This window comes from Nesoenas mayeri (genome assembly GCF_963082525.1).
Source record: "Nesoenas mayeri genome assembly, chromosome: 9".
Classification (NCBI taxonomy): Eukaryota; Metazoa; Chordata; class Aves; order Columbiformes; family Columbidae; genus Nesoenas; species Nesoenas mayeri.
The window spans coordinates 13,687,118-13,708,182 of NC_137557.1; the positions used below are offsets into that span (position 1 = coordinate 13,687,118).

General features: G+C 37.3%; 1 protein-coding gene across 13 annotated transcripts in view; it reads left to right on the plus strand.

Moving 5' to 3' along the window:
• Window positions 1-21,065, plus strand: part of DLG1 (discs large MAGUK scaffold protein 1) — a 150,897-nt gene that overhangs the window by 116,923 nt on the left and 12,909 nt on the right. For 5 of the 13 annotated variants that reach the window (XM_080349557.1, XM_080349562.1, XM_080349560.1 and 2 more), the window contains 5 exons: window positions 6,470-6,584; window positions 10,050-10,226; window positions 10,827-10,896; window positions 15,862-15,961; window positions 19,303-19,344. In XM_080349557.1, coding sequence (XP_080205683.1) covers window positions 6,470-6,584; window positions 10,050-10,226; window positions 10,827-10,896; window positions 15,862-15,961; window positions 19,303-19,344 — 504 coding nt within the window. Of the gene's footprint in view, window positions 1-6,469; window positions 6,585-10,049; window positions 10,227-10,826; window positions 10,897-15,861; window positions 15,962-16,657; window positions 16,692-19,302; window positions 19,345-21,065 lie in introns of all 13 variants that reach the window. The other 8 variants (XM_080349563.1, XM_080349564.1, XM_080349567.1 and 5 more) reach the window with 5 other exon arrangements.

Here is a 21,065-nt window from a genome sequence, read left to right on the forward strand (position 1 = left end):
CAAGTCTATATATATCCGCTTTTTCTGAAAGAGTAGTAAAATGGTTAAGTGATCAGATTAGCTCTGTGTTTTCTTAGGTGATTGAGTGGATCAGTGTAAGATTAGGAGAAGGGGAGCCAAAACTTCAAGAGATTTTAAGATATTTTTTGTACAGCCTCTGCTTCTGTTGATGTAGGTAGTTAACACACATTTTTCTTTCAGCTTTATTAAAGGAAATAAATGATCCTCCATTGTAAAGTGTATTCAAGATTCGTAGTTCGATCAAAATGCCTTATACTTTGTTAGCCAGATTTTAGGTAGATTTTCATGTATGTTTTGTGTTTTAAAGGAATGAATTCATCTACAAAAAATAAGATCCAAGTATGACAGCTTTGTGGTTTTTGTTTTCTCTTTAAAACAAAAAAAAGAGGGGGGAAAAAAGCTTTGTTAGAGCTTACCTTTCAATGGCCAGTATTTGGTCAATTTTTCTTTTTGTGACACTTCATCCATGCACTGTTTTCTAGTGGAATTTAAAACACTATAACTAGGCTCTGCAAAATAGTAGCACTTTCGTAGGTATAAGCTAAGATTATTTTATGAGCATTTGTATTGAATTAGATTGTAAATCTTCTATTTGTGAAAGTCCATCTGGAGTAGCTCGAAGCCAATAATGCTTTTACAAAACTTAGTTTTCAGTGTTTGGTTTGTATCAAGAGGATGAGCTTCCCTCGCTTTCTAGCTGAGAACATAGATCGTCTTAACCAAAGGTGGTTTAAAGGCTGAGTACATCCCAGTTTTGTAAAATGAAAAATTCTTTAAAATCTTAAATTTTTGCTTTTTAAAAAAAGGAAAATTTACCCTGTTTTGGGGTACGTGGTCTCTGGTCTTCCAGACTTTTGTTCCTAGTTGCTTTTTACCTGCTTCTACTCATTTGCAACTAATCCAGATTAGTCAATTAAAGTACCTTTAAAATTGAGCCCATTAAGATTAAAAGAAGAGTTCTGCTATATATAGTCCTGATAGACACTATAAGGCGGCTTATGCATTTTAATCCTTTAAAACCTTACTCCTGCTCTTTAGTGTAATAAATAAAATAGTTTTTCTTTCTTTAAGAGCAGTTCAGCCTTCAAGTTGTGACTGCGTGGTAAACCTTCAACAACATATTTGATCAATTCACCTCAGCAGTGACTGGACCTGGTCTCTTCCTGAGGTTTGCAGGCTCAGGGAGGAGTTCTTAACTAAATACAAACGCAGTTTTTCTAATCTGTTTTGAAATTCCGTGGCCTAGTCTTTCAAGTGATTAATGAAGTACAAGCTCATTACACATTGGAGCGCATGGAAGCCACCAATAGCATGTGAAATGCCTTGTGGTCTCTCTCAGGTCATGTTAATATAAACCAGCAAGCACTGAAGCTAAGTAATATATGCTAAAAAATGATGTTTTCATTGTGGCCCGTACGTTTTAATGGGTACCCTCTTTGCTAATGTTTTTGTGTGGTTGTATTGAACATGCTGTACTCCACACCCTCCTCTACCAACTGAAATGTATACTGCAGCCTCTAACAAGAAAAGATGTGCAAAACATGAAGGGTACCTATGAATTTATCAGATACCAGTATAGCCAATCAAGGGATGGTAGTAGTACACGACTGGTACTCCTAAATACACCCACCATCAGCTGCATGCTCTGGCAGTCCTACCTCACAAGCTTAGAACTGAAAAGAAATGGGTGGTCAATGCAAGGTCAGTGTGATTGTGGCCATCCCCACTTACTACCAGGCTCCGTTTCTCGGTTCGTTTGGAGTCACTATGAAAAGGAAAATAGTGTGTTCTGGAAGTGGAGAAAATAATATAAATCATAGTTAAATAATGTTGTCAACACAAGAGTCCTGGTTAGACAGATCCAATGGGTCCTGCTAGAGGAGGGCTTTCCACAGGCAGATGGGAAGAGGGAAGCAAGGGACGTATTTTTTTTTTTTATTGAAGTGAACTTTTCCAGCTCTTTGTGGTTCATCATATGTAAGAATCTCTGCTTCTCAGTGCTGTGCCATCTGTTCCCTGTATGCACATCCATGCTTCTGAGGGTTGCTTTTCCTTCTGTGCTGTTTGCTGAATTTTCCATCCCTTGTGGTGGTCTTTGTTCCTTTGCCCCATTTGCTAGAATGTTTATTCCAGACTAAATTAATTTTCATTTCAGTCTCTTTTTTCTCTTCCCCTACCTGTATACAGTATTCACCTTGTATCTGTGTGTATCACTGTCCTCTTGTTGCCCACCAGACAGACAGACCAGGAGTTTCACTGCTCAGACCCTTTTTCTGAAGATTTTACTTCTGTGAAAATAAACACTGACATTGAAAACATTCCATTTTTCTAGGTAGAATCACTTTAGGAGCTTGGGAGCAGAGGAATCTTCCAGGATTTCCCAGTCTCCTCTCATCTCCCCTGCTCTCTGCCCCCTGCTCCTTTTTGTTCGTTGCTGTGCAATACATGCAGACATGGCATAGAGCAGATTTATTCTCATTTTGCACCATCTGCTTATCCAGTATAACTTTAAAGTTTAAACTTGAGCCCAGATGTATCCATCCAATGTTCTTAAAAAGTGATTATGCATAAACCAGAGTAGGCTTTGGGTTTTTTATCTTTGGTGATGGTGGGGTACTGTTGGATAAATGCCATGAATTGAAGCAGCAGATGCTTGTGCTTCCTCAAGCTCTATGTTATGACAGCAGGTACTGCTTCCCCTTGCCCCTCTTCCCTAAACTTATTGGGAACTTTGAGAAAATTCTAGTCAGGAAGAGATCCCATTATTCTTCTCTTCTTATTTTATTGTGTTTCATGTTAGTCTTGGTGTCTGTTACTCTTTATTTGATGTATGGCATCAGCAGCTTTCCTGAAATTCAGAACCTGGGAAGAGATCCTCAATTAAGTCCCATTCATTGCTGTTGCATATAGATCAGGTTTCATATCCTGGTCAAACTCTTTACTTGAAAGGATTGAGGGTTTGGATTGTGTGGTTTTGTTTTGTATTTATTGGGAGGGGAGGGAAGGAGGGCCTTCTTGTAACCACCATAGTTCTTATTAAATTACTGGTTTAGAATTTCAGTGTTTTGATGGCTGTGGAAAATGCAGATGTATTTGTAGATGGAGTTCCTATGACCAGCCTACTCTATTTGGGTTAAAGTCAGCTTGCTTTTTCATTTAAATAGCTTGTGTCCTTTCTGTTTGGTTACCCCAAATACATTTGACCAGGGACTGATCATATTCCTTCTCAGCCAAGCTCTTAATTTCCTCATAAAAAGGAGACTCTGCTTTCTTGGTTATCTTGTTCACTGTGCCTGTTCCAGCTCCAAGTTTCTGGAATGCTGAAGTGGCAATTTTTTTTTAAGGTCTATATTTACATGTGCATTGTATGTTTTTTTCACACTTAGCCATATGGACGTTTATTGTGCTGTTCACTGTGATTCCAAGGAAAAAACATGATCAGTTTTGTCACACGCTACATATGTAATATTATGCATACCCCATAAGAAAGAATGGAATTGGAAGGAAAACAGTTCTCTAGCATTTGGGAGAATTTAGTGATTATAAGCTTAGTGACATAGGTAATTTAAACATATGATGAAATTCTGTAAACATTGAAAATACCAGAGGATGGGAGAGAACTTGAAGGAAAGGTATCACTCTGTGCTTGCCTAGTTCCGTCCCTAAATAGCTGCTTTCTTGTCAGTGTGGGAGACAAGTGTTAACCTCAGATCCTGCTTTTGGTTTTATCCAGTACTTCTGCTTTTATGCTATTTTGGCTAAGGAGTTTCTTACAAAGTGATGGATGTCTGATATGCCGATTAAATGAAGTCTTCCATTAGTGTAAAGTTGATGCTACTTCTCTGTAAACTGTTTGAGGGTTTGGTTTTGTGTGTGTTTAATTAGTAGTGAGGTATTACTGCAGGGATTGATGAAAAACACAGAGGTGTGTAGGTAGATTTGGTAATCAAATAAAATTGCATTTTGTATGGATCACATTTGATACACATGCATCTCAGAAATGAGTCTCCAATCCTGCTGCCAGCTGTTGGCTCTTTGTTCCCATCTTGTAGAGCACTTGAGATGGAGCAGCTGTGGGCAGGGTCCTGACTGCTGTCCTGCAACTGCTTGTCTATGGCTCATGAACTACCAGATGGCATCCGTGTTCTTTAGCTTAATAAGAGACTGAAGGTGCTAAAGACAGTTGATTGATACCCAGCTCTTCTTAATCAGAGAAATATAAACACTCCTAGACAGGTCAGCAGAGCTCACACTTTGCTTTTTAATGCTGAAGTTGAACCAAGCTTAATTAGTCAAGAGGGGATGGGTGCTGATCCTTTGGGTTCCAAAGGGGCACTGCTTTTCTGATGCTATGAAAAGTCCTGCTGTTTTCTGATTTTCTGTTTCCAGCATTAGTTTCAATACCACTGTATCTAATACCAAGCTTTTTTTCTTTAAAAACCAAAATTCTGTCTACTTTTCAGCTCCGAACCCAGTGATTTTGAGATTCCTTTCCATCCTATTCCTTCAAAAACTTCCTGTAAGAAGAATATAACTCAAGTTTTAGCTTTCTCTACATCGAAGGAGCTCATCAGATTCCATCTGTATGGAGTGTTTAAGCTTTTCCTAAATAGGACATCTCTTGGCACTCCTTCTTTTTGAATATAGAGCCTTTTTGGTCCCAGCCCCTTAGTTTCCTTTATTGCTTTACTGGTATCTAAGACATTATAATTTCTAAGAAGAAATTATTCTTCTTCTTACTCCTGAAAATGTCCCTGTCGCTCTTTCAGCACTTATTCCCTAGGAGGACTGAAAAACTAAATTGTTGTTTTCTCTTATTCCTCTGAGGTTACCGTCCTGTCATCTTAAATTCTTTTGCTATTAGTGTTAGAAATAAATGGTTTAATTTCTCTTGTCAAACAACCTCATCAGTCGGAGTTAGTGCTGGGAATTATTTGATCTAGAATTTATTTATAAAAAGGCACTTGATGCTGTTTTAAAAACTAAGATACTGTCTTGAAAACTGCTGGCCTTTGGGTTTAAAGGACAAAAGTCAGGGTTATTTAAGAGACTGTTCATGTTGTCGTAGTCTGGATATGGTTAATTATAATTAGTATTGCTAGAGCATCAGATTTATAGTAACCTTGATTAATCAAGGTTACTATAAATCTGAGACTGATTCACAGAATATTCTTCTGTAACTTCATATTCTTTTACTTCTCTGGTTAGTCTGTAAGCCTTGGTAATGTCTGAGTGTGTCAGGAGAAGGTGCAGCAGAGCGCAATATGATAAATCGTTCATGGTATTTAGAGGACTGAAGGAACCTTAGAGTTTGTGGCAGGATTTTTGCAGTTCCCGCATTTCTGGGTGACTGTGCGGGTGCAGCCGGGCCCAGCAGCGCCTCGGGGTCCCGCAGCTCCCATGTCCCCGGGTTACGGTCCGGCACCACGTGAGCTGCTGGCCAGGGTGGCGGCTGCAGGACGTGTCCTGTTACTGGGAACGTTTTACAAGTGCATCTGTTGATCCCGAAGTCCAAACTATTCCGCTGAAGGGAAAACTTGGTTGTTTTGAGTTCATGTTGTATGCTGACGGCATGTAAGTACCTCGCTTCAGGAAATGTTTGTTCTCAGGAGCCTATTGCTATTTTACTGCCTGCCTTTGTAGCTAAAAACAACTGCATTTAGCTTACTTTTATTAGTACACAGTGCTGCTTAAGAACACAATCCCTTTTTCCAGGATTAACATTGTACATAATTCCGTAGCGGTAGTTTGAATCTCTAATGCTGTTTGCAAGTGGATTGACATTCATGTCAGAATTCTGGATTGGTTTTTTTGTCCTTTCCTGAGCTCCCATGGGAACATCGTCTTATCTAGAAAATGTTTTGTATATTTTCTACCTTATAGTGCTAAATTCTTCATCTAATTCAAGTCTGGTAATTTTAAAATATCTGTTCAATATTGTTTATTTTCAGACACTTTTCATTCCCATTTCTTAACATTTAAAATTTAAGATATGTAGTTCTTGATTATAAAGAGATGTATTTCAGATGCATGTTATGAGAAGTTTTTTGTCATGTGTTAAAACTTACCTGTACCAGTCTTTTTATTGGTATAAAAATGATAATTGTTAGTAGAAATGCTTGTTTTAATTAGTAAAATAGTGTTACTGTGGACTATAGATTAAGACCGTTACATTTTTAAGTATAATGGATATTTGCTTCAATTTATTTGCTTTGCTAAATCTCAATTATTTCCAATTTTGTTTTAGTTAATATTGATAAATGTTAAACTTTGCATAGCTTTTAATTACATAACACAGTACTTAAATCTTGTGGTTTGAGAGGTTTTTTTCCTTGTATTAAAAAAAGCTGTAACAAATGCTTATTCTCTGAGGTTTTCAGTGTTTTTATGAGAAATTTACTGGCTGAAGTTTAGGGTAAATTAATTGCAATGCCTCCCTTCCTTACAGAATATAGTCGGTTTGAAGCTAAAATTCATGATTTACGGGAACAGATGATGAACAGTAGCATTAGTTCAGGATCAGGATCTTTGCGAACCAGCCAGAAGAGATCCCTCTATGTCAGGTAATCATCTTTTTCACAGTATTGCTGGTGCGTTTCTGTAGACCAGGTATTTGTGTTTGCTTTTTTCTAAAATTATTTACTCATTATCGAATGTAACAAATTGATGTTTATATGCAAAATATATTAAAAATAAAGCTTAATTTAGATTGATTAATGCAATATAGCTGAAAAAGTACTAGCCCTGAAAACCCTGTATGAACTTAGAGGAGTGGTGCTGGTACTTGCTTTTTGTCCTGCTTCTGAGATGATAATTCTTCAGCAGAAACATATATTTATTAATTCAGCACATGTGAAGTCTTAAGAACTTCAGTTCAGTTTGTTTTGTGGCAGCAGCCCTTGTGTTCTCCCTTGTTCAGTTCTTGAGTTCAAATGTATAGTCTCCTTTAACTTAAGCTTTGACAGATTTCCATCTTATTTCCTTCAGCTTACTTTAGTCGCATTCTCAGCTTGTATTAAGAAATCTTGTTTCTGTATCCGGTAGCGTTTTGCTATAGAATATTTTTCATGGTAACTAAGAGAGCAAATGCGTCGAAGCAAATGAGCTGAATATTCTTCATTAATTTATTTATATAGAATTGAACAGAAAGGAGGCTAAAAGGATGTGGAAATAGAGCATGAAGGAGTTATGAAAATATGTGGTTTCACTGGGAAGTTGTGGCAAGGTGCAGCTCATGAAGGTGCCAGCTGACTCCTACATCAGTTAACACACACTGATAGACTATTTCTGAAGGCTTTGAAACAAATGTAGCAAATTGCTTGTGCAGGGCTTCTGTTTAGATTGACGGTAACATGTAGCCCTTCTCTTTGGACCTGTTGTTTTAGTAGCTTTATCTGGATTCTGGTTTTGCAAAGCTGATCTTGTTGGTTCGGTGTGGTTTGGGTTTTGGTTTTGGGTGTTTTGGAGTTTTTTGTTCTTTTATTTTCTCCTTTGCCTGAAGTGTTTTAAGGGCATCAGAATTTAAATCTCTAAGGATAAGTACTTTAAATACTATGGATAAGTGCTTGATATCGCAGTTATCCATGTCTTAGAATTTTATACGTGGAGGTGGACATGTGGATATTATGGTGAGATTGTCTTCCTTTCCATAATCCCATGATTTATTGCTTTAGCCCTCATCATATAACTAAATGCTTTTATTTTGCTTGGTTAGCTATAGCCTGATTAGGTTCTAAACCTCTTATGCTTATGTTCACACATTGGTCTGATTTTTTTTTTAAGCCACTGACAAATATTTTGTTTGTGTAGTTTTTATTCCACTGATGGAAGGTGTGATCTGTAAATGATTGAGGTTGAGCTCCTGACCTTGCCAGCTGCTGCAGAAAATGCCTTCTCCAGGTTGTTGGCAGAAGCTTCATGGAGACCGATGGTTCACTCTCCAAGAAAGGTTTTTGAGACTCAATAGTCAGCTTTGTCATAAGTCAGAACAAAATCTAAAATTCAAAAACTCCTCAGGAAAAGTGCTTTTCCACCCACACGTCCTAACAGAGGGTGCTGCTGGGGCGGCTGAGATCTGCTCCTGTCAGCACACCAAAAGATGTCAAAGACTGGTAGGCAACTTGGTATTCACAGGATGGGTTCACATCTGTTCTGTCTGGTTTCTGATTTAATTTTGACCTCACTGAAGTAAGTTTTATGAATCTTTTCACATATTGCTAGGTACTGACGGAACATGTTAAGTTATCCAGCTTATCCCTTATAATAAGTCACTGTGGTATGATCATTCTGTACTTCCAATTGTACCAATTCAAAGCCAGTTTTAGCAACTGAAGTTAGCTTCTTTCTGTAATATTTGGGTTTGCATATGCTTTAAAGGATTACAGTTATATAATGTAATGCTGATTTGAATGGCAAAACCAACAGTAAAATGTTGATAGGCATTCAACCACCATTGTAGAAAACATATCAACAAAATCTCTGATTTTCTTATTTTGTCACCGTGATTTTGAGAAATTACCAGATACATCATTGTGTCCCTGTCACTGAAACTGGATTTCTTTATGAATAGTCTGCCTGTAAACAGTATTTTGGGGATATTTTGTAGTATTAAGGAAAAGACAATTGTGTTTGCCTGAAATTGCAATTTGAAGTAAAATGGCAGATTTTTCTTAGTTGTGTGTCTATCAGCTCCTGCAGGAGGAGCTTAAACATCCCTGTGTTATTCTGGTAGTTCAAACACCTGGTTTCAAACAGCTTTCCCAAAAAACTCGGGGAGAAAAAGAGAACCTCCTTTGTAAGCTGCCCTTCATTCATTCTAAAATAATGTGTGGAGATGCTTTTGCTACAAGAATTGCCCATTCCTTTGTTTGCAAGAACACCATAAAACAAGAAATGCTTCAGTAAAACTTGATCCAACAACCTACAATATTGAAAGTAATGAGTGTGGCCAAGGAAAAAGACAGTCTGGAATATCTGATGCTGTTACCACAGCCATTGTATTTTTGACTTTGAAGCATAAACCCTCATGAAACATGAAACTTCAGTTTCTGTAGACTTGTAAGTGAAGGAACCAAGTTACCTTTCTGTAGGGCTGTTTAATAGCTGAGTAATACAAGGTTAAATCAAAGGGAAAACTTGATGCTTTCTCTTTAAAAGGATTTCTGTGACTCATTGGAATAGCACTTTAGAGTAAATACCACGGGGTTGCATTCAAAGCAGTGGCTGATCACAAATACCCAATTTCTTTTTAAGTAAGTGTTCATAACTTACACTAACTAAAGGTATACATGGCATTGTTAATCTGTGTTAAAAGTCTCCATAGAGTTAAAAAAAGAGGTATTTTTTATATACTAGTCTTTAGATAAATATTTCATCTTGTCTGTGAAATGAGTTCTCATTTGATGCCTTGACAGGCGTACAGGAAAAGCCATGTTAATCAGTTGGAGTCAAAAGAGGTTTTTGTTAGTTCTAGTTGCTTTGTGGTTAACTCATTTGATTGTTACCAGTTCCTGGTGTTTCTGTTGTTGCTGCTTTCCTAAGGTTGGGATGGATTTGATATCAGTATAAACCAGACTTTTACTTTAAAGACAGTAGTTTTTATTTAACATCAATCCAATTTGTAACTTGCTATAAGGCAATATGCATTACAGAACTTTCAGCAGTGCTGTATGCTTCGAATGCTTTCCTTTTTCTCTAGACTGACGTGTAACTGCTCTGTGCAAAGTGCTTATTGAATTGCAGGAGGCATCTTCTGTGGACGTTTTGCAAAGCACTAGTGTTCTGTTCTGGGCAAAGTTTGTTCTCATTTGTTAAAACTCCTAAACATGTGTGTGAATACTGGGCTATATATTCTCAGTGTGTGTACATACACGTGAGAGAGAAAGCGTTCAGCATTCTTATTTTACGTGACTGTCAGGATGGCGCAGTCGCTTCTGAAAACACAGGCAGCTTTATGTTCGGTGCTGTTCATTCTCCCCCAGTTTATTTCTTGCTTTTTCTATGTTTATTTTTTTCCCCTTTAAATGCAGAGCTCTTTTTGATTATGACAAGACTAAAGATAGTGGCCTTCCAAGTCAAGGACTGAACTTCAAATTTGGCGATATCCTTCATGTCATTAATGCTTCTGATGATGAATGGTGGCAAGCACGGCAGGTAACTCCAGATGGAGAAAGTGATGAAATTGGAGTTATCCCAAGCAAACGCAGGTATGTCACTATATTTTACTGACTTTGAGGTGTCTACTATTAAACATCTGATATGGTTAATACATGTATTGCATATGCTTCACTCTTTGTTGTTAATTCTGTACCACATCAGCCATTTCTTGTATTGTAGTGGGATTCTGACTGACTCCATGAGGATTTTGTCAAAATCCTATTTAGCTCTAGGAGTAGCATGCTGAGGTTGATAAAGGTGCTCCAAGTCCTTCTCTGTTCTTAATGTAAGCAAGTTGGGGGTTTAATAACATTATACCATTTACATATGAAAACGCGCCAAGTAAATTTTGTTCGAATCATGACACTATCATGACTTTTGTGACATGCTTTTACTTTTTGCCCCCCAATTTACTGAATGTAAATAATCACAAAATACTTCAACAGCCCCACAGCTCATTGCTTGAGAAATAACAGCCTACTTTTCCAATACAGTCTGCCACTAGCAGGCTGCTGTTTTCTGAAGGTGCCATCACCAACAAAAGTCCATACTGCAAAAGATACACCTATGTGCTTACCATATAACAAGTAGTAGCTTGGAGTTCTGCAATTTTGCTGATTTAATTTTTTTTATGTATGTTTTTGTGGTAGAGTTGAGAAAAAAGAACGGGCCCGTTTAAAGACAGTGAAATTCAATTCTAAAACAAGAGGAGATAAAGGGGTGAGTTAATGAAGTACTAATTACACCTGACATTGTGAATGGTAACATTTTTCAGTGGTTTATCTCTGCAAACACAGTTTCAGTTTTTAGTGAAAAGAATAAATTCTGTCTAATAGAAATAATTCTGAACACCAAAGCTGACTTTAGTAGTTAACCATTGCCAAAACACTGCAAATTGTTTGGAGAATTAGCTTAAAGCCATATATTATCATTATTACTGTAATGTAATAAGAACTGTAGATACTAATCAAGTGTTCAGGAGTGCCATTTGTAACAGCTGTGCAAGTGCTGTTTCTAAAGCAGTTTAGTTAGTCCTGTAGCATGGATTGTATGCCTAGACTCCCTTTTCTGGGGGAGGGGCTTAGCTGCCAGTTTTCACAAAGAGTAAAATGTTCCTATGAAGGTGAAAATGCACATAGAAAACAAGGAAGTGTAGAGCTCAACAGAGTCCCTATGATAAATGAGGTTTGACAATGTCCACGGTTATGCAGACAGCATAAAGCAGCTTCTTTGTTACAACTATGGAGGCAGAAGCTTTAAAGAATTCCATACAAGGGCACAGGCCAACAACAACTCAAGGCTGTTGCCATTGCTGACCAGAACCGGTTTCTGTCTCACAGCTGCTTTTTCTTGCTGCCACTCCCTATTTACACAAATACTGGTGTGGCTGTGCTCAAATCATGTGAAATAACCAACGCAGATGAACACAACTCAATCCAAAAGAGGTGCTGGTTTTTGTTTTAGTCAATGCCTTGGTGAGTTCACTGCATGATATGCAATCCCTCTCCTAGTACATGTGATGGGAATGAGCAGTGAGAAAGCAGAGATAGGAATGTTTGTAGCAAAAACTACAGCAATTGCCTAATGGTGAAGCAGCCAAGTTTTTGAGGGTCTATGAGGCTTTTTTGTGCGTGGTTTGGTTGCTATGAAATTTGAGAAACAATTTCACAACCTTACAATTTCTACCATTATATAACTAGTAATTTAAAGAGTTAGGTGTATGTATATATATATTTTTTTAAGATCTGAAACATACTTTAAGCTTCTGAGGAAGCTACTTCTTAAATAGTGATTATTTTTTAATACCACTAATGCTGTAACATCTAGTCACTATTATAGATCCTAAAGGTTACTTTTAGTCATTGATTTCAGTAACAATATTTTCATAACTTTGAAAATCACGTACATCAAGTATTAAAGCTTCAATAGATTATCCTGATAGTGTAGGACTTCAGACTTTAAAGCTGTCAGATACATACATATATCGATCTGCTACATTGCAAAGGTTTCAGTTTAGTTTATTAATGAAGAAAATGTCATGGTTGTTTCTATAAGTGTTTAAAAGGAAATCAATATCTCTAGTTATTTTCTGATGAACAGTTATGGTACTGCTTTGAGGATTCACTGGATTATTTGCAGGTTTTGTTTTGGCGTATTCATTTTTGGGCATTGGAATAAAATCTTATCAACTGACGTGGTCATTTTTAACCTGATCATTTTTTATAATTTGAGTTCAATTTTTAGAAGTCATATAAAGAAAATGGCTTAAATACTTTAGATATACTTTAGTAGTTTTTCCAATGTTCCCATGTGCTTTGAAAGATAATTGCATGGTGAATTAACGATGTGTTTGAAGTAGCGCTTTGAGCACAGTGGCACGAGTGCGCAGTCACTGTGCGCTGCCACAGCACCAGAGACCTGCATGGAAAACTGAGTGGAAAAGCAGCTACGCTTGCCATTGATACACAACTGCCGTTCTTTTTCTTTAGTAACACTTCATTTTGCAAACACGCTTACACTGTTCGCAATCTTTTGCTTCAGCTGTAAATGTTTTAACATTACAGTTGCTGCTTGAAGTAATTCTCCCTGCATTTGTCACGGTGATGTTTTTCCCAGGGGGCTGTGTGCCATCCTCTGTCTGTGTGATCACGCTCATGGACAGGATGAAATACCCACTTTATACAATTCTTCAAAATTTCTGCATTAACATCCTAAAGAATAACTCCAGTGACAGCAAACATTGAAATCAATGTTCCCTTCATTTTAATGAAAACTAAAAAACCTGGAGCAGAAATGGTTAATTTTTTTCTTGTTTGTTCCTTTCATATACACATTTATCTCCCTTTCTGTGCTGCTTCTGTTTTAATATATTCTTGCTTATGATGCCTGTTTATGATTTGCAGTGGGCTTATGAAAAATTTAATACAATTACTATGCATTTTCAACTAATAAGCAATTCTCTTTAGCTTTTTATAATCATGATGTCTTTTAAAAATAATCTTTTGGCTAGTCTTTTTTATGCAAAATCAGTATAATATTTTATTTTCTCCTTTTTTTTGGAAATGGAACTGACTCTGACCATTATACATGCAGTATGTAAAATTTAGTATTAGTTCAATAAGATTTACTGTACAGAAAACTAAAATAATTATTGCTTGAAATGTTTCCAAAACTAAAAGAACCCGATTATCTTTTATGAAGTACAATAAATCAGCCACTCCTTTTATTGTAGCCATACGAATTGTAGAGTCTCACCGCCTCAGTTAAACTGCACCATTTTAGCTTTGTCACATTTATTTCCCCTCTTTTGCCCAAACGGAGTGACTTGTCTGAATAGAACAGTAATACAGATGTGAGACGTCCACTTTTGGAAGTCATGCTACTGTATTTTTCAGTATACTCCGCAAAGATCTGTGGGCATATTTCTTTGTTGCCTATGTTCTGTAGGTTATGTTACTTTTCTGGTTATGAGGAATCAATTGCAATGACTTGTTGACTTGAGACAAAGCAGGTCAGGAGGACCACAACCTAAAACTTTGCCCGTGCCAACTGTAGTTCCTGCAAGCGTATGCTTGGCTGGAAACCAGTTCTTTTGTCCATATGTCAGGTTGATAATTTACCAGTTCTTACACTGGCATGACAGTTCGAGTCGAACACAGACTCCAGCTAATTAGAGCTTTTATGGATTTCCTACTGAACACAGTATTGCTGTTTCCAGAGCTCAATGCCACTGATTGTGCTCCCAGGGTACCACGTGCCTCTTTAACACCTGGTAATTTTAAGTAAACCTTTTTTTAAACCAACAGTAAGGAAAACATCACTGGATGGTTCAGTATCTGATATTGCCAAGCAAGTATGTATTAAAACAGATGGCCGGAAGGGTTGTTAATACTGTAGCAGGATGCAGCCTGTGTGGTGCACTATAGGCATTCTCCTCCGGGAGGCCAAATGCTGGTTTTGTAATTGTACCGAAGAAGGTGGCCCACTGTTTGCAAAAACTTTGTCCTGTTTGACCCCCAGTTGTTAGTGTATTTTATTCCGTACTTAATGCTGGTAGAAATGGTAATATATCTTTTTGCAACTGTGTTGCAAATAATAGAGGATGGTGAGCTCACACTGGTGAAGATAGACAATTACTTGGAAGTTAACATGCTCTGAGTCTTCCAAATAGCTGTTAATAGCATCTTTAATGTATTAATTGAAAATATTTGGGTTTTTTTTCTAAAGTAGTTTTTAAAAAAATTGTTGTGTGGCACTTTTATTACTTTCTGCTGCACATGGGCTTTGCTTGGCTTGGAAATAAACAGCCCCCCAGCAGCACAGTGTTTCAAAACCAAGTTGGGCATTTTCTTACTTTTGCCATCCTTCCCATAATAGAGGTTCTACAAACCAAATGAAGAAACACATGGGAAATTTCCTGTCTTGGCAAAGCTGGCAGATGATTCGCTTATGTCTAAAGATGAAAAGAAATTTCAGCTGGCTTCAAGTTAGCTCTATTAGTTCCAGTTCTGGGCATAATTGCAATAAAATTGTTACCTATTCATTTATACATTGAGTTTCTTTATTGACTTAGAACAGTATATTAAAGGTGCTGTAGTCACATAATGTCTTCAGCAGAAGACGTGGCAGATATTACTAATTTCTGTGTTAATTTCACCTGTAGACATGAATGAAAAATGCATTGCTCTCCATCACCTAGCACAATAATGATTTATACTCATATGGGTAGATATGCATACGTCTATATAGGTAATGCTAGAATTTTTCATGGTGACTGAGATGCAGAAATTCTTCAGCAATACAAGCAGTTAATATAAAAAGTTGCTGAATGTGATCCCTGGACATACAGGGTTTTTCATGTGATAACTATAAGTGCACCCTTGAAAAAATAATTGCCACAGTAAACAAATGAAATTAGTTTGTAGCTTTTGAAAGTTAATGTTGGTATTGGGATGCAGACTTCCATAGAGCAAAGTCATTTCTTTCAGTGAACTTGCAGTGAGGTGCAATTGCAAAAGATTGAAACAAATACAGTTTGCTTTGGACTTTTACTGTTTGGATATTTTAGCTAGACATATTTTTTTCCTTCCTTTTTCACTGTACTTAGTTTTATCGTAAGAGCATTCAGTACAGTGCCAGCTTTAACATCCATTTTTCTTTACCATGTGATATGTTATTTAGTAGTTGTCACCAGAGTATTTACAGTTTTGCCTTTGCAAATGGGTAACACTGGCGGATACTTCTGGTGTGCTGTTATGGTGTCAGCTGTTTGCAAAAGCATGTGTAAAGCCTCAGTGTTGGTTTAAAATAGTGTAAGCCCTGTATTAGGTAATAAAAGTGATATAATGGACTTGGAGTTCATTATGGTTTGGCTATCCTATGGCAGCCTAGTTTTTCCAATCTTTGTACACTCCCAGCAAGCCTAAATTTGTGAAATACAGGTCAGGCCATGTAGGATGCAGCAGCCTGCCAGTTCTCTCTGTAGTAAGCATGTGAAATACAGAGGGTGTGAGCAAAGCCATGATCCTGATCTCTGTTTTTAATGAGCTGAGAAGATAATGTTACACTGAAATATGCACTGCATAATGTGGTTATAGGAGTCAGCTTCCACAAAGCTGCTGGTCTCGGCCTTTGTTCACACAGACATTAGACATCCTTTGTTTTGCCCCTCCTTCTCTTCTTCAGCAGTCATTCAATGACAAGCGTAAAAAGAACCTCTTTTCCCGAAAATTTCCCTTCTACAAGAACAAGGACCAGAGTGAGCAGGAAACCAGTGATATTGACCGTAAGTATAAGGCATTCGATGGAGAGCGAAGCACACGTAGAAGGGCCTGCTAGACTGCAGTAGGGTGTTACCATGGAGACAGTTTCATGAGCTGCAACAGGCCAACAAGCTTGAGCTGCCAGTGACAAACCACTTTGAAAAATCTATAAAATCATTTACTTGCTATTAAAGTGAAATTTAACCAAAGAGTACCCCAGTTTGGAATATCCTGGGTAATGCTGTTGAGTAACATCAGTGTACATAAGTGGAGGAGACAACAGCCTCCCAGCGCTGTCAGTGATGGTTCCTCATTTCTGGCTTGGAGGAGAGCACGTAGCCATGCAAAAAGTATAACACAGCCTACCAGCTTTTTACCCCAGTCCCTTTAGACTGGTTATTTTAATATCATTCCATTCTAATTTGGTGAGAGGAATTACTTTGATTTTCATCACTGGTTGCCAGCACTAAAGTGTCTTCTCAAAAAACAGTTGCATGAGTTTGCTAATTCAGACCAGGTCTGCTACAAAACTGCATTCTCTGCTGTTTGCGTCACTGGTTACACTTCATGTGCCACTCAGGTCAAATCCTGTAGACATACCTTCCCCTGTGATGTTCTGGGAACTGTCTCCTGTCGTAGCGCCAATTTTATATATTACTGACAATTATTTTCTTTGTGATTGTCTTTTTATTGCTTGCCCTCTGGGGACTACTCTGCAGGAGGTCCCTGACGACATGGGATCAAAAGGCCTGAGTAAGTGATCAAAATACTCCCAAGTTATTTTAACCTCCATCTGAAAAATTACTACTTTATTTTTTTAACAGATCTCTTTGAGACTGGTGCTCTACTGGCATAAGGAGGTTGACTCTGAAAATGTTCCATGAGCTTTTTCTAGTTAGCAATGTTTTGGGGGGGGTTTTGCTTTCAGGAATGCGTTACTTTAAGTCCATGTGACTATCATGTTAGAGGTTTTTCTTGTTAAGAAGCTTACCGGTGCTTACTTGTTTGTCATTAGTAGTACTGTGTTTTTAAATCCAGTGGCTTTTTTTTTTAATGTCATTTTTATCTTGTCTTTGTATTCTTATTTATTTAAAAATAACCCGTGGCTTTTTCCAGTAGTAGTACAACCATTGCCATAACAGTTTCACTGGTTACACTTTCCAATCCTCTCTCTAGGTGGCTGACATTTACAGTTACTTAAACAGAAAAAACCTTTGCCTAATAAATGCCATGAGAGTTTTTCTGTCTGACTTATTCAAACTTTTATGGTGTTTTCAGACCAGGTACGGGGGTAGCTAATAGAGGAGACACATAAGTTGTATTTCCTGCAGAAATGTTAACTAGTTGAATGCAGTAAGATTACTCTAACAGATTTAACCGTTTGGGGACATAGATACCAGCACACACTGAAGTGACAAATAAAAAAGCCAGCAAGACATTGCTTTCATCACAGATAATAAACACATAGATTGTTAAGTGTTTATGGAATAGTAAAATCAGTCAGTAAAGAAAAGTGACTGAAGGTCGTTAAAGAAACTTTTCTTCCCAGTGCGTAACTGTTATGCAGCTGTTCCTGAAATCATGTGTAAGAAGCAGTGTATTTCTATATGTGGCCTCAGTCATAAAATTTCTAGTAGCTATAACATTAATTTTGCATTTCAGAGAAGTTCTCGGTCTAGAGCAGAAGACCTTAGCAATCTTTATGGCTTCATGGTTTAGAGCAGAAGATCATAAGCAGCCTTTATGGCTTGATGATCATACCTAGTTTAAACTCTGCAATGTGATCCAGAAATGCCACTAGACAATGCTGTTATAAAAGCAAATACCTTCTAGCCTGTTTTTCAGCACAGTCAGACTTTCTGAAACTGCTTTACCACACTTACTGCAAGCTGTGCTGCTTGGGGCAGCAGTGGTTCTTTCCACTGCTCCTGCCGGCATCGCAGCCTTTCCATCCTCACCAGTTGTGCCCGTTACCAGGTGATCACAACACTCGTATTCCCAGTGGACAGTGTCTCCCTTTCATGTTCTATCATGAGGCTTTTAAAGCCACTATTGGCCTCTTCTGTGGCAACGTGGAAATTCTTTTTTCCAGGACAAGAAAATGAACTGGCAGTAGATACAAACTGCTGCTGCTCACAAACATTTAGAAGTATTTGTCTGTTTTTCCTGTACAGAAGTGAAGTGAGGGAGTTCAGTCTAGCCAGATATTTGTGGTTTGAAGATACTGGTTCACTTTAACCAAAAACATTTTGAAAGGTTAATTAGTTTACATATGATGATGGTAACTTTTTCTAATGTTAATTAATCACTAGAAGTATACTTGCTTCCTAACTATGTTGTTACCTCTAAAGTCCCCTTGCTTCCTTCTCTTCAATCTTGGAGGGGAGAAACTGCACTGAATTTAGTGTGTTATAAAGGCTCCTCATAACAACAGTGTGTATTATCATATACACACAGTTAGGTACATAATTTCAAATTTGATTGTACTTAATTTGTGTAGGTCAAACACAAGCTGCTTTATGCAGTCTTACCCTGTGGATGTTAGTGGTTTTTATTACAAGCAGACACGCTCATTGAGTGGCATAAAAATGGATTCTTTACAATAAAGTTCAGCAATATCCAAGTTCATATTTGTTCACCAGACTTGCGGAATTTTCAGGTGGCAGAATATTTCAATACCTAAAATTCTTCAATTGCATTAATTTTTATCATAAGCAAATTTAACATAATTGCGTACCTTTAAAAAGTAAATATAAACACCTTGTAGCTACTGAAGGATTTTGATTTCTATGCAAAAGGCATGAAATTAATATAGATAGTCCAGAATAAAAGTCAGGGGCTTCTGAAAACTAAAACATGACTGAGGGGAAAAAAATATCTGCTTTGCACTTCAAGTAAACTACTTAATATACCATGAGAACGTGTCTGTTATTGAACATGCTCCACTACATTTTCTGCAATATAGCCCAGTATTTTCTTCTACAAGGCTCTTAACATAATCAACAAATTGCCTGCCTTAAAGTTGAAATGCGTAATCCCATGGGTTACCTAAAAGTTACAGGGTTACATGTGGAGTGTGTGTTAGTGTACTTTTCGAAATCTTATTTTGATGTGCTATTTAATGTTGTTTATTTTTGTTGTTGTTGTTGTAATTAACATCCATTCCTTTGGTATGAAAACAAGCTTGATCCTGAGAGCTATGAGACGTACCTTAAAACTTTTATGTGCAGTATGTATTGATTTCAGCATTTTGGTATCAGTATTGTCTTTCATCTGGCTTATTTTGTGTCAATTTGCTTTCTTTTGGACTCATGTCATCAGTGTATGTTCCTTATTTTTTTTTTCCATTGTGTTGCAATTTCAGAGCATGTAACCTCTAATGCCAGCGATAGTGAAAGTAGCTACCGTAAGTGGTTTTAAGTTCTTTGTTTATTTAGAACCTTAGTTTGGTGGTTCTTTCTTTGGGTTTGTTTGTTTGTCTTTTCTGGGTATTTACATGTTAAATAAAACTTCCCAGTCACCTTCAAGTGAAATCCATATTCATGTGTTTGGTGGGGTACTGCAAATTCTGCAAAGACTCGATTGAATCATTGCAAACCTCCTTTATGGGTATTTTTATTGAGATATATTATTTTCTTAGTTCAGCTTGATTTGAACATTATGCAAGGTAGCTAGACCTATTAAAACCTAAATGTAAATTTAATGCTGACAAATATAATTATATGTAGTTGAGCTTAATACACTGGAAGCGTAACTAAACTCTGTAATCTGTTAAATGGTGCAATAACTATCTACGATTTTTCACAACAGATATTCAGATTTAATATGTATATACTTGTAATGAAAGAAGAGATAAGCAAACATGTATTCACCCTTGCTTTCAGCTTTCATTTATGAATTTTGTCAAGTGTGGGTTCTCAGTATGAATCGTGTTCAAACATACGACACACGTGAGGTGCTGAAGTCAGTTGTGATAAATGAATCCTCTAGGCACATGTTACACACACATTCTTTCTGAAGACCGAGCTTGTTTAAAATACTGGACTGAGTTGGCTCTTTTACTAGCCCGGGCTGCAGAACTGTGTGGTGATTGCCCAGGCTGCCCAAAGCTGAGCAGGAAGATGAGAATGTTAATGATTTGAAGAGGAATACGAAAAGGAAAAGTCAAAGTTGGGCAGAGTGACACTGGGTGGCTCACTGATCAGCTCCTGGTTGCTGCCAAGCCTGTAATGGGCACCTCAGAAACAGATGTTATTTATGTCAGGGTAGGAAGGAAAGCGGATCGTTAACAGCTATATTTTTGCAGAGCTATAGATCTTCTCATAGGTGATGATCCGCGTTTTTTCTTCCAGACATTTAAACTCAAGGAGGGAATTTATACATGTATATAAATCCCCAGTGGTTACAATGCCAGAAGTTGTCATAGACTGTAACTGAGAGAAACTGGTTGGGGAAGGGATTCCTGTTTCCCAAGAATGACACAAAATGGAGCGTGTATGGAAGTTGCCTTTGCCTATGTGACAAACTTACAAGTTTGTATCATTTTTAATGGCACACCATCAAAGCTATCTAACCATGACCGTTTCTCCATAAATTTGCTGCTTCCCTCTCTTCCTCCCACCAAGGTTTTTCTCAGAGCCTCCTTTATGTACGTTTAAAGCACATTATTGGTAGTGCTAGTTAGTTTTTTGCTCTGTTATTACTTGAGAAGCCCTGGTATTATGATGAATGACCTGGTTTTACTTATTTGAGTATGTAATTCCAAGCACTTTTTATTAAAATTTTTTTAATTTCTTCTTACTGCTGTCTAATATGAAAGTTATCTTGATTACAGATGAGTACGGTTGTTCAAAAGGTTCATTCTATTAATATTCATTTTCCAAAATCTTGAAAAGCAGTGACAATATATACTTTTTGCCCTCAACCACAAGATGCTTTTTACTTGTTATTATTACCTTATAGCAATGTCACAAGTATCAAATATGTGAGCTGGATCCTTCATAGATGAGTCAATAGCTGGTGATACCCTTTTCTTCTCCCTAGCCTAAGAGGGCTTCTGAAAGTATATACTGTCCTTCTAAAGTCCATTTGCATGCGTAACTATTTGAGCTGTTAAAATATACAGAT